At 39.3% G+C, this 26,084-nt stretch overlaps 1 protein-coding gene across 1 annotated transcript; it reads left to right on the top strand.

Annotated features, from left to right (window-relative positions):
- Positions 1 to 1,942: 1,942 nt before the first annotated feature.
- On the top strand, positions 1,943 to 5,191 carry LOC127107501 (ruBisCO large subunit-binding protein subunit alpha, chloroplastic). Its single transcript, NM_001427060.1, has 8 exons — positions 1,943 to 2,127; positions 2,211 to 2,394; positions 2,605 to 2,726; positions 2,842 to 3,049; positions 3,144 to 3,289; positions 3,438 to 3,744; positions 3,992 to 4,443; positions 4,642 to 5,191. The coding sequence occupies exons 1-8, from the start codon at positions 2,071 to 2,073 to the stop codon at positions 4,927 to 4,929; spliced, it is 1,764 nt and encodes a 587-aa protein (NP_001413989.1). The 5' UTR covers positions 1,943 to 2,070; the 3' UTR covers positions 4,930 to 5,191.
- Positions 5,192 to 26,084: the final 20,893 nt, after the last annotated feature.

Genomic DNA, 26,084 nt, shown 5'->3' with positions numbered 1-26,084 from the left:
ACTTTGTAGTGACTTCCATTAAATATTGTTATGTAGTGGAATTCTGCTCTGATCATGTAACATCAGATTGGGGCCGAATGTTTGGATTAAATTATATGTTTTATGATGAATCGTATTATGTTGAATATTTGAAGTTGTTGAGTTGAATTGTTTATGAATCTTTTTGTTGTTATTAAAATTGAAGTTTAAGACTAAATATCGTATGCTATTCTACCTTTTTTGAATGTTGATGTTGAATTCCACTGCGATGAAACCTAAATGAAGGTGAGCATGCGATGACAGATTAATGTGTTTGTTGTAACCCGTGTTACGGGGGCATGATAATTTATGTTTTGTGAAGTGTGATACCCTTGTGTTGGTGATTGTTTAATTAATTCCGTTAATTATACGTGGGGTTTAGAAGGGTGTTACAATTACCGTCAGATGTGATGAATGAGAGATTAAAAGAGTTCTCGTAGACCAAGGAAGTTCTATAGACATTCTATATTGGGAGGCGTTATAAAGACTTCGCCTCGACCTAGAGGACTTAAAACCATTCAAACGCTTGCTGCTTGGATTCTCTAGGGAGCAAATACTAGTAAAATGATACATCACACTGAAAACCACTTTTGGAGAACATGACTAGGCCAAAGAAATTAAGGTCAAGTATTTAGTTATCGACACCCCCTATTCTTAAAATATGATTATAGGGTGACCAACTTTTAACCAGTTAGGCGCCACCTTATCCACTATGTATTTATGCATGAAATACATGCTCCTTAATGGGCGAGTAAGAGTTATCCAAAGAGATCGGTAGATCTTCAGGAAATATTACATAGAGAGCCTAAAACTGAAAATGGTTCGTATTATAAGCGTGAAAGTTGGGTAAGTGGGCACAGGAATAAAGCCGCTAGAAGGAACCTACAAAGGCGAGGAGACTCCCCCTCCAACTAGTGAATAAATCAAAGATTGAAACCCCATAAGGAATACCCTCTAGAACAACCCACATTGTTGTCAATTATTTGTTTTTATTTACCACTATTTAGCTATCTTGTTGTTGACTTTTATAGGCGGGTGTTACATCTTTGTTGATTGTAAGGACGAATTATTACGTGGAGTGCAAATCCAAACAATGAAATCACATTATTTACCAATCCGTTCTATTTTATTTCATCGCATACATGATATCTAATGGAATGAAGTGGTAAATAATAAAGTTTTATTGTTTGAATTTATAAATAATGGATGAAGTGGAATAAAACATGATAAAATTCATTTCATTCAATTCCATCTAATCATACATTTTTTATTCCATTCGATTTGGAATGTATACAATAGGATGGAGTATTATTAATAAAATACCCAAACAATTCAGTAATATTTATATTTTATTTCGTTCCGCTCCATTCTATCATGTTCCATTCAGCTTCTTTCCATTCTATTCCATCAATCCAAAGATAGTCTAAGGTTTTGTTTGTATTACTGGAATCAGATGAAACAAAGCGATATGAGACAGAATGAAGTAATATTCCATTCTTTAGGTCATTTAAAATTGAACGGAGTGAAGCGAAATAGAGTGATATAGATTTCATTCAATTACATCATTTAACACCATATTTCTTCCTCTATGATTTGTGTAGAATGAATAATTTTTTTAATCCCGTTTTAAAATTTTCAAATGAGATAATGAAATATTCATTTCACTTTGTTTGATTCCGTCTCGTTTATTTTATGATATTTCAAAGATAAAGTAAGTGTTATTCGTTTTTTCTCATACAAAATATTTCATTTATATTTTTTTTCAATCTCAAAATAAATATTTATTTATAATTCTAATACAAGATTTATTATTTTTTCACTTTAACTCTTTTCGATTAAAATTAACATATTTATTATGAAGTACTAGTAATATTGAGTAAGTGACAAAATGAAAATTGAAGGAGAGGTTGTCAACAATTGGTGAGCAATAAGAGTTTTCTAGAAACTTACTACTAATATAAAATCCCAAACCCTAAACCTTTCTCTTCGTTGAGTTCGTTCATTCTATCTGATAAACCATCTTATCCACACTCTTCCGAAACTCTTACAAACATGGCTTCAACCAACGCTCTATCCTCTACCTCAATTCTTCGTTCACCAACCAACCAGGTACCATTTCTCCTCCATTTCCACTCCTCCCTAAACAATTAACAACAAAATCGATTCTAATTCGTTTCAATTATTCATTTCAGGCACAGACCAGTCTCAGCAAGAAGGTTAAACAACATGGAAGGGTCAATTTCAGGCAGAAACCTAACCGTTTTGTGGTTAAAGCCGCCGCTAAAGATATCGCCTTTGACCAACATTCACGCTCCGCTATGCAAGCCGGAATTGATAAACTTGCCGATGCTGTTGGCCTCACTCTTGGACCCAGAGGTAAACCTAGCAGTGCCTTACTTTTGTAGTGTAACAAATTTGAACAAACCGCTATTTTATGCAATACGAAATTGACAACACTGAGTATGAGAAAGGAAATGTTTATAAAGTATATCAATCGATTTTATTATGCTGAGATTTACTTCAACTCCTTTGTATGGAGTAATGAGAAATTTGAAATGCTGTTTTTTTTGTTGGTATTTTTTGAAGGGAGGAATGTTGTGTTGGATGAGTTTGGAAGTCCTAAGGTAGTTAATGATGGTGTGACAATTGCAAGAGCTATTGAGCTTCCTGATCCCATGGAAAATGCTGGTGCAGCTCTTATAAGGGAGGTACGTGAATTGCGATAATTGATTAATAAGGGTGTGGTTTGTTTTAGTGTTTGTTATGAAGATGTATGTTTACATGGTTTTTGGCTACTGATGGCGATGTGTTGATTTGAAACAGGTTGCAAGTAAAACTAATGACTCTGCTGGCGACGGGACTACAACGGCTTCGATTCTGGCTAGGGAAATTATAAAGCTTGGACTTCTCAATGTAACATCGGGTGCTAATCCTGTGTCGATCAAGAAAGGAATTGATAAAACTGTGGCGGCTTTGGTGGAAGAGCTTGAGAAGTTGGCTAGGCCTGTTAAAGGTGGAGATGATATAAAAGGTATTGGTATTACTAAAAAAATGTCTATTGATGTTTTTTTTTCATTGGTTGTTTATTAGTATGTTATTCTAATAGAGTTTTAATGGCGTAACAGCTGTTGCTACTATTTCTGCTGGAAATGATGAGTTGATTGGAAAAATGATTGCTGAAGCGATTGACAAGGTTGGACCCGATGGTGTTTTATCCATTGAGTCTTCTAACTCGTTTGAGACGACAGTTGAAGTTGAAGAAGGAATGGAGGTATGAATTCTCTTTTGGGTCTACTAATTTCTCCTTTTTTCCCCAAAAGAATGGTTGTAAATTGTAATGAGCAGAAAAAATGAAGCTATCAAGTTATGTTTCTAACTATATAGCTAGAGTAATTTACTGTTTGCTATGTGACCTGCAGATTGACAGAGGATATATCTCCCCTCAGTTTGTAACAAATCCAGAGAAATCAATTGTTGAATTTGAGAACGCCAGAGTCTTGATTACCGATCAGAAGATTTCAGCAATCAAAGATATCATTCCTCTGCTGGAGAAAACCACTCAATTGAGAGCCCCCTTGCTTATCATTTCTGAAGATATCACTGGTGAGGCTTTGGCGACCCTTGTTGTCAATAAGCTGCGTGGTATCCTTAATGTCGCTGCCATCAAAGCTCCAGGATTTGGTGAAAGAAGAAAGGCCCTTCTTCAAGACATTGCTATATTGACAGGTATATGAGATTCCTATGTTTTTTAGTTTTATTGTTGGATGCTGCAATCAATTAAACATTTATGGTAATGTCAAATGAAGGTTAATTGTATTCAAAATTTAGTTTAATTTAGTTCTACTTGCTCTTGATATTTGTTCTGCGTGTTCAAGTAATTTTTGTCATCATGATGCACAAACAAAGAACTACTAGGATTATTTCTCCCTCATGAATCATTTTCTTTTGACAATTTTGTGCCATTAACTGCTAGGTGCTGAGTTCCAAGCCAGTGATCTGGGCCTTCTCGTTGAAAACACCACAATTGAACAACTTGGTTTGGCCCGGAAGGTGACCATCTCCAAGGATTCTACCACTATTATTGCCGATGCTGCATCAAAGGATGAGTTGCAATCCAGGGTTGCACAACTAAAGAAAGAGTTGTCTGAGACAGACTCAATTTATGATTCTGAGAAACTCGCCGAGAGAATTGCTAAGTTGTCTGGTGGAGTTGCTGTCATCAAGGTCGGTGCTGCCACAGAGACCGAACTGGAGGATCGTAAGCTCCGTATTGAGGATGCCAAGAATGCAACTTTTGCCGCCATTGAGGAAGGTATTGTTCCTGGTGGAGGCACTGCATTGGTTCATCTATCTGGTTATGTCCCAGCAATTAAGGAGAAGCTTGAAGATGCAGATGAGAGGCTAGGAGCTGACATTGTTCAAAAGGTGAGAATGATCAATTTGTACATATTTTTAATCATGTTCCACAATTACAACACAGATTTTCGTCAATTATGTTCTGTGATACACCATTTGTTACAAAATATTGTCACCTAGTGTCAATTTTGTCCTAATTGTTCTCGAAAGTTATTTGATATGACATGACTGAAGAAACTACTGATGTCTTTTCTTTTGTCTATGTAGGCATTGGTAGCACCTGCTGCATTGATTGCTCAAAATGCTGGAATAGAGGGTGAAGTAGTTGTGGAGAAAATTAAGAATGGTGAATGGGAGGTTGGTTACAATGCCATGACAGACACTTACGAGAATTTAGTGGAGTCTGGAGTCATTGACCCTGCCAAGGTAACAAGGTGTGCTTTGCAGAATGCTGCTTCAGTAGCCGGGATGGTCTTAACCACACAGGCCATCGTCGTCGAAAAGCCCAAGCCCAAAGCAGCCGTGGCTGCTGCCCCACAAGGCCTTACTATTTAAGTCTTAGGTTAACTATTGTTGTAGGTTGAGTACCGCAAAAACAGTTTTGAGCAGAAAAGTGAAAGAGCTTTTGTTTCGGATGCCTGTTCTATTAAAAGGAAAAACAAGCTGTATTTGTAAACATAGATTAAGATTTGCTTTGGTTGACGAGGGATAAGGGAAGTGATAAATTTGGATTCAAGTCATTTTTTGTCATAAAAAATTATAAGTCTTTGATATCCTTCTTACATTAATAACTTATATGTTTTAAAACTGTGTGTGGTTTTTAATTTTTAATATCTTCAAATTCTATCCGGAAGAAACTGGAGGAATCTAGTTGGCACTATGTTGGACCACACACTCCACATATTTTACACTACACATAATTTGTTAAGTCAAAAATACTTTCATATTTTTTTTACCTTTCTTCAACTTTTGTAAAATCATTTTTTTTACCTTTCTTCAATTTTTGTAAAATCGAAAAATGTGGCAAGTGTTTTTACTGATTTATTTCGTGGGGGAATTTAACTTGCTACCTCATATTATAATATTTTCAAAATATTCTGTTAACATTCACACAAAACAAAAATTTTGGTAGTTGTTTTGAAATTTTTGATGTCATTTTTTATATTTTTTAATATAAGAGATTTTAAAAAATTTAATATTTAATATTGGAAATTTTTAAAATTTCTGAGAAAAAATAAAAACTTCTTTTTCTTTATTTTAAAATTTCTGGTATTATCGAAAATTTTAAATATATTGCAAAATTCCAATAACAAATGAGAAATTTCAAAAAATAAGTGTGGTCTGGAGCTGACAGAGTCATCTACAGATTCGTGTAACGATTATATGCCGTTCTTCACCACAAATAAAATATATTTTCTATGTAACAAATTTAAATTAAATATTTTTTCGCCCTTATATGATATTGATATTATATTTTTTTTGTAATGTAAATGGTAGATATTTGAGTCCTGATCTAAAGTATTAGTCTGAGCATATAATATCGGCAAACAACATGGCATTATAGTTGTGATTCTCAGAGGGCACTTATAGTATGAAAGTGAAATTCGCTTTTAGGATGAGATTTGCGCCAAGTGGTAGCGGTTGAAAGGTGATGGTTAGGTGTGAGTTTCACAATCATAAACTATTTGAGGATTTAGATGACCATGATATATTGGGTCGTCTAAATGTTTATGAGAGACAATTTGTGAATGACATGACGAAGTACAACATGACTCCACGATACATAGTTTCATTCTTTCAAAGATCCAGAAAACCTCAGCAGTGTTACCCGAGTTTATAAAACTAGAGCTACATACAATGCAAGCAAGAGAGGTTCATTGACGGAAGTGCAAATGTTGTTGACTCTTATTCATAAAGAAAAATATATCTGATGGACAAGAAATAGGGAAGACTCAAATGTTGTTGCTGATATCTTCTAGGCACATCCTGATTTAGGGAAGTTGTTGAATATATTTCACTTGGTGTTGATTTTTGATTGTACATACAAGACAAATAGGTATCGGCTACCACTGCTTGAGATTGTTGGTGTTACATCAACAAAATTGATGTTTTCGATAGGCTTTTCCTATTTGGAGCATGAAAGGGAGGATAACTTTAAATGGGTACCGGAGAAGCTTAAAGAGTTGTTCTCTTCTGAGAAATTGCTATCGAATATTATGGTGACGGACCGAGAACTTGCGTCAATGAATGCAATTGAAGTTGTGTTTCCAAATTCAACTCATTTGTTATGTTCGTTCCATATTTCAAAAAATGTTAGCATGAAATGTAAAAAATATGTTAAATCAGAAAGACATGAGCATGTCATGGATCTATGGAACAATATCATGTATGCTAATAAAGAAATTGAGTTTGTCGCACACTTGGAGCACTTTGAGACAGCTTGTGCTAATATTCCTTTATTGGTTAAGTATATGATTGAAACATGATTGACACCTTATAAAGAAAGATTTGTTTCTGCTTGGACTAACATAGTCACTCATTTAGGGAACACAATAACGAACCGGGTGGAGTCTGCTCATTGGAGACTAAAAAACATGTTGACTACAAACCAAAGAGATTTATGGCGAAGTTGGGATACTGTAAACACCATTTTGAAGTTGCAGCTTGGTCCAATCAGGGTCTCGTTCCAAAAAAGTGTTGTCAACATTGAGCATCGGTATAACACTCAATTCTATACCAACTTGCAAAATTTTGTTTCAAGGCAGTGCATATATCATATAGGGAAAGAACTAGAAAGGGTAAAATTTATTGGTATAAGCAAAGATTCTTGTGGTTGCTTCATTAGAAGAACACACAGGTTACCTTGGGCGTGTCAACTTTCCGGTTTCCAAATAAAAGGCAAACCTGTTCCTTTAGATCCAATTCATATTTTTTAGAAGAAATTACACATTGAAGAGCATGATGTCAATCATGAACATAATGGTACAACGTTGGATTTAGAAGCAGAGTGTGAAGAGTTGAAGACATATTCTTTGGATATTGTAGGCAAAAGGGTGTTGAAGAAAAAGGTTCGGGAACTAACACATCCATCCACAACTTCGATGTGCCACCGCCGGTCAAGTACATGACAAAAAAAGGGAGTTAAGAAGAGCAGAAAGGGTGAAGATAGTGATGTGCATTATGATCCTTCACAGTGGAGTATGGTGAGGGCTCATAGGGGAGTCATACTACAAAGAGATCATGCACGAAACCAACAGGAAGTCAACCGTCAAGTCTGCTAGGTCAAAGTCAACTGTCCACTACATCTTCGAGGCATCTTTACATGTATTACTTTCTTGGTTTCTTGCATCCATACATTGATGACATTATTGATGTGGGTGACTATGGAAATTGTGGTTTTCGGGCTATTGCATCTTTACTTGGATGGGGCAAAGAGTCATGGCCGTTGGTTCGGACGCAATTAGATACTCAAGTTCATCAACACCCTAAATTGTTTACCAATTTGTTCTATGACACGGTCTTTGATGTTAGAAATGCCTTAAAAGTAGAATACTTAGGTGTGCAGGGTCGAGAAAAATGGACGACGATTCCTGATATGGGTTACCCTATTGCTTGTAGGTACAATGTCGTATTTGTCTCCCTGTCAAAGAGACTTAACATTATTTCCCCCTTAGCTCCACCTGTGTATACGAGCAAGCATAAAATTATTGATGTTGGTTTTGTCAATGACAATCACTGAGTTCAAATAAAGTTGAAACCTGATAGTCCATTGTCTATCGTCACTGATTGTTGGAGACATAATTATACTGAAGATGCAAAAGCATGAGAATCAACATATGCAAGACGAATTAGGAAATGGGAAGATGGAAAATGTTTAAAATACATTCCAAAGGATTTTCAAACATATACAATTGTTGATCAAGATGGTTTACCTATTTATAGAAGAAGAAACAATGGGAACTTTGTTCTTAAGAATGACATTCATTTAGATAATAGGCATGTTGTTTCATACAATCCCAAACCGTTGAAGAAGTTTCAAGCTCATATAAATACGAAGTGGTGCTATCAAAGTACTTCCATCAAGTACTTATTCAAATACATTAACAAAGGCTACGATAGAATAACTGCTGCCATTGTTTCAAGTGAAGATGGAAGTACTAATGAGGAACAATGTATTGATGAAATCAAACAATACACTGATTCTAGATATGTATCTCCAAGTGAAGCATCTTGGAGAATTTTTTCATTTCACATACATGGAAGGAAACCATCGGTTGAAAGGTTACTTTTTCATTGTGAGGGGGAGAATTCTATATATTATACAGACATTGATCGTATTAATACCGTTCTGGATAAGCCAAGAGTCAGAGAGTCGATGTTTACACCATAGTTTGAAGCAAATAATAAATATTTCGAGGCTAGAGAGTTAACATACAACAAATTTGTTTCGATGTTTGTTTATGTCAAGAAAAAAATAGAATGAAAGCCCCGACAAAAAGGTTACACAATTGGTAAGTTAATTTGGGTTCCTCCAGTCACTGGTGAATTGTATTATCTCTGAATAATGTTAACCCATGTCATAGGGCTGCGTAGTTATGACAAGATAAAAATTGTTAACAAAGTCAAATATCATACTTTTTGTGATGCATCTTTTTCTAAGGGGTTTATAGGATATGATAAGGAATTCATAGCAGTAATTACAGAGGAAAACCATGGGGGATCAAGTTATTCTTAGAGTACTTTTTGTTCATATGTTGTTGTCGAGTAGCATGAATAGGCCAACATATGTTTGAAGTAAAACACAAAGTTTATCATCTGACGGTATACTATACGCTCAACAATCACTTGCAAGAAATATAGGTATCAATTAATGATTTTAACGATAGTATTATGCATGTGCCAGTATACTTATTATAGAAATTATATTCATAACACAATATGAGTGCTTTTACAGGATTGAGTTTATCGGATGAAGAAATTACCAATTTAACATTGATTGAAATTAAAAAACTTCTTTAAAAGAATTGTAGAGGTTTATCTGACTATCCCAGAATGCCTAAATCATTATGACTTGTGCTTGAACAGTCGGGGAATAAGGTGATTTATGAACAACGTAACTATGATCCAACTGATCAACATGCTGAATTCAATCAGCTGTACCAACATCTAACATGTATTATAAAATATTAGAACTTTTTCATCCAGTTAGCTCTTTGACAAATTAATAATATTAATTATTATGATTGCAATTCGGTTACATGTAAAACTTTCACTTATCTATGTGTGAAAACATAATTGAAAGTATGACATGACTTTACCTTTTATGTTAATTGATGTTAACTTTATTAAAGTTATAATACATCACCAGTTATTTCATATGTATTGACTTCTTATAGATGCATGCTGATTATTTAATAAAGAATGTTGTATTTGGAAGAACTAAAGCATGATTGACAAAATAACATGTACATTTCTTATGCAGTAATGTATAAAAATTTGAGTATCTCGCTATTACACCCTCTAGTCACTATCATACAATTTTTTTTAGATTCATTGAATAAATGATGTATGTGGTCAATATTATATATCAAATACATCAATTATTCAATGAACATAAATTTTTTGTTGTTGCTTATAATAGTGACCATACGGTGTATTATATTATACATCCCATATCATATCATATTATGTGTGTTTATGCTACTTGTTCTTTGTCCATTTGGACTTTTCTTTCATTCCTTATAAAAAAAATATTAATAAAGAAAAACCCATAAATTTTTTGATTCTCTTGGTTCATGGACTTGAGGTTAATATCCTTAGCATTGTTATGGAGTTATGGACTTAGAATAGGACTTTGACCTTTTCTTTGGGAGGTTGTGATTTGAGAACTTGGGATTCCTCTGATGCCTTTGACTTTGGACTTATCTGTGAAGACTTAGTTTGGTTATTTTGGTTTCATCTGATACATGGATTATTCTTTGCTTATTTGATTTGCTTGAGGCTTTAATCCAAAGGAGAGAATTCTTGCTTGACTTATGTTATAAAGCTTGCTATCTCTTGGTTAGATCTTTTCTTCCTAGCTTTAACTTTTTGCTCTAAGATAGTCTCTTCTTCTCCTCTCTTTCTTTAATTTTCAAAATCTCCTCTCTCTTTTTCAAAACATTCTTGTTTTTCTAACTTGCACCATTTTCTTAACAAACTTTGACCATTTGTCAAGTGATTTTCAAAAAAAAATCCCAATAAATGCTAATCCATCTTAAGCATATTCAAACCAATTTCAAAATACTAAAAAATGTAGAGCTCATTTAAATCATTTTGTGCCTTTTGCGCACTTTTCCTTTTAAAACTTTTCTCAGAGTTTAGACATGAGTCATTTCATAGTTGAGATATAATTCTTCTATCCCCATAGTATTTATTACAATTCTTTTTCATCTATGAGAGCTAATGGCATACTTGTTGATCCTTAATCAAGTTGGACCCCTTCTCATGATGATGCAAAGTTCTCATACTTGTGGGTGACTAGTTGAGTATTCTCCTTAAAATGGAAAAATGTATTTCCATTAAAAATGAATCAAAACCAACATCTTTCCCCATATCTCCAATCTTTTGCAAATAACATATTTTTTTAAAGTAAAATGTACATATTTTCAAAGAGGTTCTCATGGAGTACCATGGATGTTTAGGGTGATAATACCTTCCCGTTACATGACTAACCCCCAGACCCTTATCTCTTTTTATTAGTTTTGTTCTAAAACTTCTTCAGGTTTTGTTTGTACTTTTTCCCTTTTCCTTTGGAAACAATAAAAGTGCGACGACGACTCTTGTTTTTTGAGTTAAGTTAATCAATAGCTTAATCTCAAAAGTTTTACCGTTACAACTTCCTTTGATAGCTTTTTGAGTGACATGTTGGATGTCGTACTCGGTTAAAGCCATTTGCCAACGAGCTACTCTATCGGTTAGAGAAGGCTTCTTAAAGATGTACTTGACTGGATCCATCTTGGAGATTAATGTCGTAGTGTGTATGAGCATGTATTTCCTTAGGCGCTTGACAACCCAAGCAAGTGCACAACAGGTTTTCTCAAGCATAGAATATCTACTCTCGTAATCAGTGAATTTCTTGCTCAAGTAGTATATGGCTGGCTCTTTTCTTCCGGTCTCATCGCGTTGGCCGAGGAGACATCCCATAGATCCCTCAAGGACAGTGAGGTACATGATCAAAGGTCTGCTAGGCACATGAGGCATCAGAACTAAAGGTTCTTGTAAGTACTCCTTGATCTTTTCAAATGCATTTTGACAGTTTTCGTTCCAAATGACGGTTTGATCCTTTCGAAGTAGTTTGAAGATTGACTCATAGGTGGCCGTAAGGTGAGATATGAACCTAGCTATGCAGTTCAATCTACCTAGAAATCCCCAAACTTCCTTCTCAGTTTTGGGCACAAACATAACTTGTATGACCTTTACCTTCTCAAGATCCACCTCAATACCACGTTGGATGATGATAAAACCTAGTAGTTTGCCAGATCTCACCCCAAACGTGCATTTACTGGGATTGAGCCTCAACTTAAATTTCCTTAACCTTGCAAAAAGCTTTTCCAGGTTGACAAGATGCTCCTCTTCGGTTTGTGAATTGGCAATCATGTCATCCACGTAGACCTTGATCTCTTTATGAATCATGTTCTGAAAGAGCATGATTGTGGCACATTTGTAGGTTACATCGGTGTTCTTTAGTACAAAGGGCATAACCTTGTAGAATAAAGTTCCCCATGGGGTAATGAAGGTAGTCTTCTCCATGTCCTCCAGAGCCATTCTGATTTGTTTGTAGTTGGAGAAGCCATCCATGAAAGAGAAGACGGAGAATTAAGTTGTATTATCCACTAACACATCAATGTGAGGCAGTGGGAAGTCATCTTTGGGACTCTTTTATTCAAATATCTGTAGTCTACACACATCATTACCTTTCTATCCTTTTTGGGTACAAGTACAATATTGTCTATCCACTGAGGGTAATTGGCTACAACCAGAAATCTCGCTTCAAGTTGTTGTTGTACTTCTTCATTGATCTTAATTTCCATATCAGGATGAGTCCTTCTTAGCCTTTGCTTCACAGGAGGGAAATCTTCTTTGAGAGGTAGAAAGTGGACCACGGTATCGGTATTGAGGTCTGGCATGTCTTGGTAGTACCATGCAAACACATCCATGCATTCTTGCAGGAGTTTGACCAAGTTTGCCTTCACATCCTATTGTAGGGTTGAGCTTATTTTGATTTCCTTGACTTCTTCTTCAGTTCCGAGATTGACTACTTCTACCGACTTTTCATGTGGTTGAATGACCTTTGACTCTTGCTTTAGCAGTCGTGCTAACTAAAGTTCTGGTATGCAAATATCAGATGTCCTAAGAGATGTCGAGACACTGATATCTGATCAAATCACAACGAAAATATAACATATAGTTAAGAGTACAGAAAATAATTGAACACTCAGAGTTATTAACCCAGTTAGGTGTACAACAACACCTATATTTAGGGCTGTCGCATTACGCGAAAAACCGGCGGGAAAAGAAAGAAACAACAGAGCCGCCACCGTGCGTTATTTATCCCCAAAAGAGGGAAAGGAAACACTCGAAGTAAACCTAGGAAAGAACATGGTCTCGCGACCAAAGAGGATGGGTTCGGGAGTCGGTTATGCGAAGGGAAGGTGTTAGGCACCCTACGCATCCGTAGTACTCTACGGGATCCACGCACAATAGGAAGGAAAATTGGTTGCTAAACACTGCTCAAACACACACACACTGGCTGAAAGAGACAAAAGAGACTGACTGAAACTGACTCGGCAGGATATCGTATCCTGGGCCTACTTAGTCTATTAGGCATAGACATCAGAGTCGAAGTAGTTCGGACTGGGTAGACGACACATGCTCGCTAGGATGTCGCATCCTATGCATACGTATCTTCTCGGACGAGAGAAGAATCAGAGCATTCGTAGCTCGGCTGACACGCACACAAACAAACAAGACACAGGCAAACGTGGAGCCTGACTGCCAATCGCTGGGCTTATGTCAGCATCCGAACCAGAAAACACACACACACTGGAACCCAAATGCCACTCGATGGACTTACATCGGCTTCCAACAACACAACAAGTTAATAGGGAATCGGGGACTCGAGCCTATAACTGTCAAACAACACACAAAAGAAAAGAAAAGGCGCCCGGAGAGATCAGCTCAATCTCCTGCCTACATACTTCATCTGGTGTGAAGATCAGGGCGATGTAGTTCCCCTACGCAGGGACAAGGATCTAGCCTAACCAGATAACAGAGGGAGACACAACACTAGGGAGACTACGACTCGAGCCTAGATGTTGTCATGCAAAGTCAACCCTAAGTTAAGGTTTCTAGCTAAATGGCACGCGGGCCAACCTATCCTAGACACGGCTTGCACCGGAAGCAAGGGTCTCGATTGCAACTAGGGCAAGAGAAAGGGGAGGTCTCAATCGCAACGAGGGCGAGAGAAAAGAAAGATCTCAATCACACAGGGGTGAGAGAAAAGAGTTAGTGTTAGTGGTTAATCAAACTCGGCAAGACATCGCGTCTCGTGCCTACGTATCTCACCTGAACATGAGGATCAGAGTTGCCGTAGTTCGGCCGGCAGGGACAAAGGTCTCAATCGCAACGAGGGCGAGAGAAAGGGAAAGTCTCGATCGCAACGAGGGCGAGAGAAAGGATCGCAACGAGGGCGAAAGCAAACAAGGATTAGTCTAAACTAAACCTATCTTGCACAAGAGCAAGTCTAAACTACACCTAAAGAGGCAAAGCAAGCAGGCAATCACAGGAAGCACACTCTATATGCATACAAGAGGCTCACACAAGGGTTAGGCACTAGGGCCAACTGGAATAGGGTAAGTGTGCTCTTAACCTTGCCATTGAGAGGCTAAGGTGAAGCAGATGAAGGGATGAAGTGAGGATGAGACCTCACAGCTCTTATCCCTGGCCAGGGAGAGCTAATAGACAAATGAGCATGGGTCCAGAAAGCGGGAACCCTTCTATACTCGAAGACTCTGACACTGTACACTTTGTACAAGATCTTGGGTTTGTATCCCAATGCATCAACACACAGCAGTGTGAGCAGAGGGATGACACAACAAGAGTAGTGGGGGATAGATTGCATATCCCTACCTTCCACCAATTGCCTTACTTGAAGGACTTTTCCTGCTTGGGACAATTTTAAACACACACAAGCATGGCCTCTTAAGGAGGACTTCAGACAGTTTGCCCGGTCAAATAACAGACCGGGTCTCCAGACTACATGAAGTAAAAGAGATTATACCTCAAGCAAGTTGCTAAAAAGCAAAGCAAATCAAGTTCAGAGAACTTAAGCAACTAAAGTACCTGAAAAAGTCAAAACAATCAGTATGCAATTCAACAGTTAAAAGCAAAAGGAATGGTGAACAGTCAACAAAGAGGGACCAATGTGCATAGCACAAGACTCAAGCACATGAGTCAAACCTACAAAACAAAGGTTAGCATATGATAAAACAATCAAGTTCAAACAAGTTTGAATGATCTTTGAGGCATTGGTGCTTAACCTGAAACAAGAACTCAATTGTAAGCTCAAAAGACCACTAGGACTAGCCTAGGGTCAAGGATGAAAGAAAAAGTCAAAACAGCAGAGAAAAGTCAACCAAAGTCAAGGTCAAACATTTAAGAAGCTATCACAATTGGGCCCACATTCAAATCATGCATTATTATCATTTCATAAACAAAAGAGTGCAAAGCATGGCAAAGGAAAGCACAAATAGGTCAACAGCAAGACTTCATTCAAAAGTCAACCCAAACAATCTCAAAAATTATCAAATAAATCACATTCAATCCTAACATCTAGCATGGTAAGCATGTCAAATTTCATGGCATTTGGATGAGAGGAAGGCAGTCAATTAAAATCAAGAAGTCAAACCAAATTCAAGCATGCACAATGAAGGTCAACAAACATGGGTCAACTTCAAAAAATCATATCAAATTGAAAACAGATGAGAAATGGATGAGATTAACACCAATGCAAAGCTCAAGGTGTCTAGTTATCACATATGAAATTTCATGATCATACAATATGGTATGAGGATTTCACAAATGAAATGGCAATGTGTATCACAAAAAGTCAACAAATGACAAAGCATGGAAGAAAATTCACAATCAAATGGAAAACAGCAAGATTAATTCCAAGAAAATTCATACACAAACTAGACATGTGATAGATGAATCATGCAAATTTTGGGGTCATTTGGATGTAAGGAAGCATGTGAACAAAATTCATGAAAATGCATATCATTCATATAACACCAAATGCAACACATAACTTCAAAAATTTGTAACTCACAAACCACAAATGTGAAATGCATAAACTCTATATGGAAACAAAGGTCAATGAGTCTAGTTTCACCACAAAAAATTTCAAGCTCATTGGATACAACATGAGTATTTCACAATTGAAATGGCAAAGGGTGTCAAATATGCGTACATGTTAAGAAAATAATTATCAATTAAAATCCAGCCAATGGAAAATTAATTAAAAATCACAATCAAATACTAGACACTCTTGTGAACATGATGGAAAAAATTGCATGATTTTTGGATGAAAATTGAGAGAGAAATGAATTTGTGAACTTGAGTAAATAATTGAAGCAACATGAGCAAATAACATGGAACAATGGGTCAAGCATGGTCAACGTAGTGGCGAAGTTGTAAATAGAGCGCTCACTAACTAAAGCTGTGCGTTTTGGCCCTGCGAAATGAAATGTTTTGATTGGCTCTCAGCCAATGAAACAGTAAACTGGCCAATGGAGCTTCATATTTTCTGGTTTTAGAAACCCTAGGGTTTAACAGCAGTAATGTTCAAGCAGCCAAGCTCATCAACAATGTTCATCCTCAACCAAAATTCGAATGGCATGGCAATCAGCAAAGCAATAACAATGTTCATGCAATGTGTAAACAGCAACAAACCACAACATTAGTTCATACGAATTTCTGGGCAGGATTTAACAACAGGGCATATGCATCAAGTTCATCATCATCATGTACTCATCATAACCAACAGCAAGCAAACAGCATGGTATTCAACATGGTATCACCAACATCAACACAAAATCACTTAGCATGGTAAACAGCAAGGTTCATGCAACTTTACACCAAACAAATTCCAAACAAGATTCATGGACAAGCTGGGCAGAGCTAGGGTTTCGAAACAGCATGGTTTCAACATCAATGTTCATCATTCAGTCCAAAATCAAATGGCATGGATCAACACAGCATGGTAGTAACAAGGTTCTTTATGCAAGCACATTATAAACAACAAACCAACAACAAACATGAGGAATTCTGGGCAGAGTTCTAGGGTTTCAAACAACAACATTCATCATCATCATGCAAAATCAACAAGAAAAAGTGTGCCCAGAAAATGGCAACAAGCATATCAATAGCTTCAGTACACACCAGGCAACAAAAATCCATCAAGCATAATCATTGAAACGCAACCACAACCAAGAATCGAGCAAAACAGGTCCATGCATACAAAATGTAAATCCAGATTTCTTATGATATAGTTGACCATTTCAAACGATTCGAGTTGCAATGGAACGAGCATGGAAAGACCTTTCATAAACATAGCATAGCAAGGCAAATAATGGAGATCGATTACTTACTTGGTTTTGAAGAAAATCGAGCTGCAGTGGTACTTTGATGGATTTAAGTGCAAACAGGTGAAGATGATGCTTTGAGTGATGAATCCTTGAGGTCTTTTGGCTCAACCATGCTGGAAAATGCTCAGCTCATGCTTTGCCATAGTTGGAGCTCGAGGGAAACAGAGCAAGAACAGGCTTTACAGTAGGGAAAGGAGATTCAAAGAGCTTCCAAAAGTTGATTGGATGATGAAGGAATGGATGTTACTCGAGGGTTTTTGGTGACTTATGCAGAAATTCTCAAAAATGCAAAATGCAAGAGTGAAAGAATCAGAGTGTTTTGGTCTGTGGCTGCTGCTTCTCTAGGGTTGGAATGAGCTGAAAAAAGGTTTATATGTATCTGTTTACCATCCTTAATCCATGTGCTAAGTTGGTTTTTGTTTAATGAGGTGATTTGCAATTTTGCTAAGTGGAGCAAATGGAAATGGAGGTGCGTGTTGGGCACGATTTTGGGCCCTTGGCCAGCTGCAAAATGGCCTACAATTCAACTGTTTTTGGTCTGCTCAAAGAAATGCTAACTTGTTTTTACTTAATGACTCCATTTACCAAAACTAACAAAATTGCAAATCTGCCCAAAATGATGGTAAGATGATAGTATGAACATGATTTTAAGCTCTAGGCAAATCACAAATGATGTTTCCAAGCATTTCCAATTGGCCAAATGGAGAAAAGATCAAAGAATCAAAAAGTCAAAGTTTGGTCAAACTTTGATTTTTAATGGGATAGGTCAAAAAGTGCCATTTTGATTGGCAGGGTTTTAGGACATGAAATTTATATTTTTGGAAAGAGGAGGAAAAATGTGGTTTGTAGGAAAAAACCCCACCAAATTTGGCCTTATGGTTTGAGAGATATGGCCCTTTGAAGTTCAAAAAATTGGTGAAAATGATTTGATCATATCTTGACAACCACACATGGGATTTGAGAGTTCTTGGACTTTTTGAAAATGGGAGAACAAGATCTTCAACTTTCATGTTGGGTAAAAATTCATTTGAAGCTTGTATCATGATGCAAGTTGAGGATCAAGAAGTTTCCATTTTTGGCAGTTGAAATTACAGGTCCAGTTTCTATTTTTGGAAATTTTCTGATTGGCTTCAAATTCTTCAATGATGTTGATTGCCATGATATATGAGGCCTATTGGGACATGAATAAGCTCTCTCAAACCATTTCCATCCATCAAAACCATAAAATCAACCACAGTTGACCAACTTTGACTTTCTAGGGTTTTGCTTGACTGAAGCACCTTCTGATGAATTCCAAACCCTAATTCCTTGATATCTTGATTCCAAATGATGTCTCAAGATATAAGAACCCTTGATGATTGATCATGGTGCCCAAATTCTGCAAGAATGGCCACCATCCACTGCTTTGACTGATTGTTGATTATTTAGGGTTTCCTGTCTGGCTGTGCATGCACTGATGACCTCTGAGCCTTCAACCCTTGACTTGAACACTTCAAATAAACCTTCTAATCATGTGAACTTGTTGGACAAACCCTAGGGCTTTGGCTCCTTGAGAAACACACTTGCTTGCTTGGTGGATTGATCTCCTGATCAGTTTGACCTAATTCTTGCTTGCTTGCACTTGAGGCAACTGAGGACAATGCAATGCTATGCAATGTATCATGATATGCTATGACCTAATATGAGATGGTATGCACAATGATAGGTGCAAATTTGAGGTGCTACAGCTGCCCCTATTCAATCAGCTGGGAACCCGAACGGATGATAGCAGTGGCTGTCAGACTTTCAGGGTAAACAGGGATTGAATACTAAAGAACCGTAGAAATTTGCACCGACTGGGATCCACCAATGGAAACGTCCACTGGGATTTGATTCTTATTACTGTGTATTTTTTGGTTTTTGTTTTCAAAGGGTACAACCACATCCAGACATCGCAACGACGATGAATGGGAAAAGAAATCACAACTAGATGCCGACGGACAACTAGGAAAAACTCAACGTTTATCGGGACCAACGGAGAGGTAACCAGACATTATTGAATGACTGGAAGGAAAACAACCATACGTCAACGGACGAAATGGGAAAAACTCAACGTTTACCAAGACCAACAGAGAGGTAAATCCATGTGGGGACAGGTACAGCTAGACGTCATAGGACGAATAGGAAAAACTCGACGTTTATCGACACCAACGGAGAGGAGGAAACTCTACTGGGGAGAGTGAACACAACCAAATCATCAACGGATGATCGGGAAAAACTCGACGTTTATCGACACCAACGGAGAGGAGAATACTTCACTTGGGAAGGAGGACACAACCAAATCATCAACGGATGATCGGGAAAAACTCGACGTTTATCGAAACCAACGGAGAGGTAACCAGACATTAATGAATGACTGGGAGGACTCTACCAGACATCAACGGATGAATGGGAGAAAACTCGACGTTTACAGACATCGGAAGATGATGTTCACAGACACCAAAAGGATCGACCAGACATTTACAGATGAATGGGAATAAGAGAAATACAACCAGACGTCAACGGACGACTGGGAAAAACTCAACGTTTATCGAAACCAACGGAGAGGTAAGTCCACATGGGGAGGGTACAACTAGACGTCATAGGACGAATAGGAAAAACTCGACGTTTATCGACACCAACGGAGAGGAGTAATCTTCACTAGGGAAGGGATAACGATGTTACGAACATCGAAAGATGATGTTTACAGACATCAAAAGAAAACCAGACACTTACGCATGACTGTAAATCACCGAAAGATGGTGTTTACCGACACCAAAGAAGACCAGACACTTACGCATGACTGGAAATCACCGAAAGATGGTGTTTACCGACACCAAAGAAAACCAGACACTTACGCATGACTGGAAATCACCGAAAGATGGTGTTTACCGACACCAAAGAAGACCAGACACTTACGCATGACTGGAAATCACCGAAAGATGGTGTTTACCGACACCAAAGAAAAAAAACACACGCGGGTGCTGACGGGGTATTGATATTCTCAAGATGACAGGGCTAGGCTGAACACTTGCAGGGGGTCTCACTGGGGAGAAACAAACTTTCTGTCACCAACAGGTGAGGAAATAAACCTCTGTGGGGACACCAAATGCTGACTGGAGCAACTGTAGCAAATGCGTTGTACAGGTTGAACAAAAATCCGTCTCTGCAGGGGATACGGTCTGACGGGGTTTCGGACACATGAATGCATATGTTTGAATTTTTCTATAGCGTAATGCTCCATTTAGAAATGGAAATGCTACGCGATTTTTGAAGATGCAATGATCACTACATGCAAAATGCAAATGAACCCTGGCTAGGGAGCCAAAAAGATCAGACATTCCAACTCTGTGGGGACACTCTGACTGAGGAAACTCTGCGGGGAACTCTGCTTGGGGGAATAGCAAAGCGACTTCACCGGGAAGAAGACCCAACCAATCCTCGGATAGGATAAACTCTGCTTGGAGAATATCTGTTACTCCGCTGGGGGTAACCCATGCAGTCCATGGGTAGAATCAACTCAGCTGGGGATGCAGATATCGGTCTGCTACTGAAACCTGTCCAATCCACTGGTGGGATGAACTCTGCTGGAGGAATAAATGCTACTCCACTAGGGACGACCCAATCAATCCATATGTAGGAGAATCATTGCTGGAGATGTATTTCATTGAAACCCGCTCCGTTCGGGGAACTTGTTGAGAAAAATCACTCAACACCAATCTGCTGAGGAGAACAACTTCGGTGGGGAGAGTAACAACCGTAGCAGTGAAAGTAACAACTCTGTTGAGGATGATAACACGTCATTTCATACTGGAGACAAACCTCCACAACCTTGCTGGGGATGAGCACTCACGGCTATACTGGAGATTACCGCATCATAACCCAATTGTTGAGGAACACACAAACAGTCTATTGATACACTCCGCTGGGGAACTCCCGGGGAAAATCAACTCCAGGCGCTCAGCGGGGATTCTCAACTGGGGAAATCTGCAAGCCCAGGCCTGCTGGGGAGAAGCAATCCTTAGATCTGCTAGGGAAAGAAGGTACTGTCCACAGGCGTTCCTGTAGGGGAAATAACTCTGATAGCTTCAATACTGATTTGGGCTGAGGAACCGCCCTCTACCCTGAGAAACATTCTGCCCCTGCCCCTGCTGGGGATGTGATAACCTTCGGGCTTGCTGAGGAGACAACGATCGCGAACCTGTCAGGGAGATCACACTCTCAATCCTCTTGGGAGGCATAGCTTGTTTGACAGGGATGTCGGCCAACTCGTCGAACACTGGTATCCATCGTCCACCCACAGTGTTGGCTTTCCACTCTTAAGAACTTCCAGACTCTTCTGGACTTTTCTGCTCCATCATCTTGTATTCCCAATTCGTCCGTACTTCACGGAGACTGAACTCCTGGGGGTTTATACATACTTTCCAGTTATCAGACTTTGAAGAGTCTTCTTGATTAACTTTCCAGGATCGTCGTCGTGGCTCTGTCGCGGTCTTCACACTGTTCAACTATCTCTTGCCCCTGATCAGGCTCCGCAGCAAAGATCGTTAGATAAAAGCGTGCCCCAGGTATGCCCCAGATGTTCTGGTATTTCAACACTTAGGTCACTCAAACTTCCGAGCAATATTTCCAGATTTCAGCCTCATAAGCATGCATCGAAGGGACCTATATGTTTTAAAATGCAAATATTCTTATCAAAACGAATGGATGTTTTCGTAATCAAAGCGGTAATGAAAACAAAAACAAAACTATTTGACTGAACACGCACTTTATTGACTGAAACAAAAAGATGGCTCAGAATTGAGCAACACACAAGAAGCAAACCCTGGAAAGAGGTGATTGCGCACAAAGGAAAAAATCTACCCTATTGGCAATGCGGAACCGTGATCTCATCGGGTTCCAACTCGGTTACACCTCATATGTCCTCAAGACTTCCCGCACTTTCTGTCTTCTGAACGAGACGCTTCCGATCGGTCTCTGTCGGAGTTTATCCAAGTCATCATGAGCACAAATGATCATGCTAGGCGCAGTTGTTCGTTTCATTCCCTCTTTTGCCTGGACCGCCCTTTCGGGTTTCAGTCCACCGGGATACCCTTTTTTTGCCCAAGTCGCCCTTGCGGGTTTTCAACTTGCCGGGTGTACAGTTCTTTTCTTTTATTTTTATCCCTAACTTTTGCCCGAACCTTCCTCTTTTTCTTGGTTCGCCGGGATGCCCCTTTTTTGCCTGGACTCTTTATTCCTTTTTGTCCAGCGGGTTTCTTTCACGAAGTATTTTCTAACTGCGTCCGCATTCACAGGGGATGAAAAATCGTCGTCATCCGTGGTTATCAACAACATGGCCTGGTCTGAGAAAACCTTCTTGACCACGGATGAGACACTCCTAATTGTTTATCCATTTGCCCCACGATCGTCTTGAGGAGGAAGGGTCCTTTTCAATACCAGTTCTCCCACGTGGTACGCACAAGGTCACACTTCTCGGTTAACAACACGCTTCGTTCCTTGGGGTGCAACTGTCCCATGTCAAGTAACTGTCAGCCCTTTTCCTCAGCTGGACCCAACGTGTCATTCTGTGTCCTTATCCATTCAATCTTCTCTGATTTCTCACACATCTGTGAGGAAGACACTGCCCCAGGTAGATGCACATCCCTAGGTTCAATATCCAGGATACAGACTTTATGTTCAGCCACCATTGTTGGTGCAACCAACTGTGATCCGGGAAGCACTACCTTATTCACCTCATCTCATTCCCCCTCAGACATCGGAATCCGTTCGGATTCGGGGTCAGACCCCTCCTCCGGGATCGGTCACTCTCAATCTTTCGATTTGAGTACCTCGAGGTGTCCTCATCAGGGACCTCAAACTTCCTTGGTTGATAACCTTTCCATGGGTTGCGACTAGCTTCTCAAACACATACCTGATCAGATCCATTTTGGACATCCACAAAGTGGTATGAATCAACATACACTGTCTCAGTCGGCGAGCAGCCTATGCCAAAGTACATCAAGTTTTTTCGAACAGTGAGTGTATTGTTTCACAGTCGATAAACTTTTTGCTTAGGTAAATTGCATACTCTTTTCGACCAAACTAGTCATGCCGACCCAATACGCACCTCATAGACCCCTCGAGGGTTATCAAGTACCGGATTAACAGTTATTTCTTTCACTGAAGTATCGGAATCAGAGGTTCCTGCAATTTATCTTTTTTCAAATGCCCCTTGGCAATCATTTTTCCTACCTGACCGTTTTGATATCCCCCTTTTTTTCGGTTCAGGCATTTCTTTCCCCTTTTTTTTTTTTTTTTTTTTTTTTTTTTTTTTGCAGGATCAACTTTGATTCTTCTGACTTACTCACAACAAGCCTCGGTAGCTTGATTAATAGCACTCCATAAGTGCACTGATTCGGGCTCAACAGTGTGGGTTATCTCAACCAATCAACCAACTCGATCAAGCCCACCGGATGCCCCTCTTCTGCTTGGGACTTTGCCATCATGTCATCAACATGGCATTTGCTTTCATGATGAGTCATATCATGAAACAAAGTCACCGTAGACCTCTGATACGTGGCACCGGCCTCTTGTGACTGAACGTCATCACCTTATAACAAGAAGGTACCCCTTGTGTGATGGACCTGGTTTACTTCATATCATCTGGCGACAATTCAATCTGGACTTGGCCGAGAAGCCATCCATGAAGATAAACACTGAGACCTGAGCCATATAATCAACCAATACCTCATTGTGAAGTACCGGGAATCCGTCTTTCAGATTAGCTCCATTCACATTTTAATAGCCCACACACATCCTCTCTTTCTCATCCTTTTCTGACCTTAGCTCTTGCTTCTCTAGAGAACAGCCTTCTGTTGATGGTAGCTTGTGCCCCACAACATTGGTATTCTACCTTGGTGTATCTAGATACAACCGGGCGCACATATACCATCCTGTTCTTGACTTGTCTCTGAAGCGGCCTCAACTTCCGATTTCTGACCTCGGCGGTGTTTGGAAACAACTTTGAATCACTCCCCGTGTGGTTGAATCACCTTCTCCTCTTGTTTCAATGACTTGGCCAATTCCAGCAGATCACAATCTTCTTCGCCTTCTTCTTCGGCATGATAGATCAGATTGTCGAAGTCATACAGAGATGTAACCGAATCGTTATCGATGAGATCAGGAAAGTAATCACTTGTGAGGTGAGGCAAATTCAAAAGGAAATAGAACAAAAAACATTGCCATTTTTATTGTTTTTAAAACTGTAAAAATAAACGAAAAACAAGGAACACTGCTTTTAATTACAAAAACATCCATTTATTACTGATGCAAAATGTTGCAAAATGAAACACATGAGGTGGCCCTTACAATGGACCAGTACGTTTCGGGCAAAACGTATGGCTTTCATGCAAACAAGATTAAAACACAGAAATACTACACTCCTGGATGAGTGACAGTGATGCCTTTGGAGGCCTTCCAATCGCCTGGCACGCACGACTTTATCCACGCCTCAAGCTCGCGGTCGCTGTCAACATCTTCATCCACTGAACGGGCATGGCCAGGATCCAACATCCCTGCACTGACGAAGGTGTAAGGTGGGCGACATCCTCTATTTGATCTAGACGACTCTTGACCCGGCTGATAACCGACCCCAAACATGTCTGCTTTTATCACAATGTCGATAATCCTTCCCCAGCCTTGGGCCTCTTTGTTCTTCACCACTTCCAGAGCTTGTTTATAAGAAGAAATGGACAGCTTCTTCTCTTTCTCGGCGACAAGAGCGTTCTCCACCTGGACGGTTTCAACTGCCAGACTGGGTGCCTTACATCTTTCATTGTCCATTTCTACTTTCTTCATCTTCTGGGTCGGGTCTTCCATCAATACACACCTTTCTGTAGTGATAGTCGCACAAGCATTATCAACAACAGGGAAAGCTTCATCCCGTAGCAGAAGTTTTGGAACCATAGCCATTGAACCTTTTAGCTGACCCTTTTCAATCACTTCTATTCCTTTCTTGACCTTTTTCATCATCTTTACCTTTATTGGTCCCTGCCTGAGTACGGGGTTGACATCCTCATCCATTATCTGTGCCAAGCTGATAGCCTTGGAGTCCACCAGATCTTGGACAATATGCTTAAAAGCTCTGCAACCTTCAATGCTGTGTCCGGGTGCCCCAGAGTGAAACTCGCACTTGGCACTCTCATCATAGTTTGCATGCCTCCGCTGCTGTTCTATCGGGATCAAAATCCTTGGTCGAACTAATCCCCGATCCCTCAACCTTTGGAAAAGAAAGGCATAAGTCACAGGTGGTTCCTCAAACTGACGATCCCCATTCTTCTTCCTCACCCGGCTCTTAGCTCCCGGTGTCTTCTGTTGAGGTGGCAGTTGTTGCTGTTGAGCAGGTGGATTAATGACAGGAGTGGTTACCGTGGCGGCATAAGGATGATAACGATCTTTACTACATTCTTTCTTTGCAGGCACACCAACCGGCTCAACCTTCTTCTTAAATGAACCACTGTCGGAGGGTTTCTTTGCTACAGTACCAGAAGGTTTGTTCACTTCGGAAGACGGAGCCTTCCCCTGGACTTTCTCCATTATCAGCCATTTCTCGATCCTTTCCAAACTCTCAGATATGGCTTTCTGCCCCAAGGCAAGTCCTTGCACAACACTAAACAACTCCCTCATCATCTCTTTCAGCTCAAAGATGTCGGCGTTGGGAAGATCCATCAGCTTGGATTTGTTGACCCCCAGCAGGTTATCTGAACAGATGAGCTACGCGCACTGGTTGAATACTGAGACCTACAAAACAGCAAATGGGTTAGTATGACTCACCCATGCAATGTCTGTCCGTACTAGGAATATTCAGTCCTCTTTTTTTTTCTGGTTTCATTGAGACAGATAAAATTTTATCAATAACATTTTGACATCTGGATGTCTCTCAACCGGGGTTTTTAATTTAAAAATAATGGACCCTGAGTACGGACAGACATGAGTTGAATGCAGATGAATGCGAGATGATATGAT

This window comes from Lathyrus oleraceus, chromosome 7 (genome assembly GCF_024323335.1).
Source record: "Lathyrus oleraceus cultivar Zhongwan6 chromosome 7, CAAS_Psat_ZW6_1.0, whole genome shotgun sequence".
Taxonomy (NCBI): Eukaryota; Viridiplantae; Streptophyta; class Magnoliopsida; order Fabales; family Fabaceae; genus Lathyrus; species Lathyrus oleraceus.
The sequence above is the reverse complement of the archived record's forward strand: the minus strand, read 5'-3'. Positions and strand labels throughout refer to the sequence as shown.

Excerpts from the sequence above, each read along its gene's own strand:
- LOC127107501 (NM_001427060.1), top strand. The coding sequence starts at position 2,071 with ATGGCTTCAACCAACGCTCTATCCTCTACCTCAATTCTTCGTTCACCA. Across the intron at positions 2,128-2,210 it reads TTCGTTCACCAACCAACCAG|GCACAGACCAGTCTCAGCAA; the intron begins GTACCATTTCTC and ends TATTCATTTCAG. Across the intron at positions 2,395-2,604 it reads CCTCACTCTTGGACCCAGAG|GGAGGAATGTTGTGTTGGAT; the intron begins GTAAACCTAGCA and ends TATTTTTTGAAG.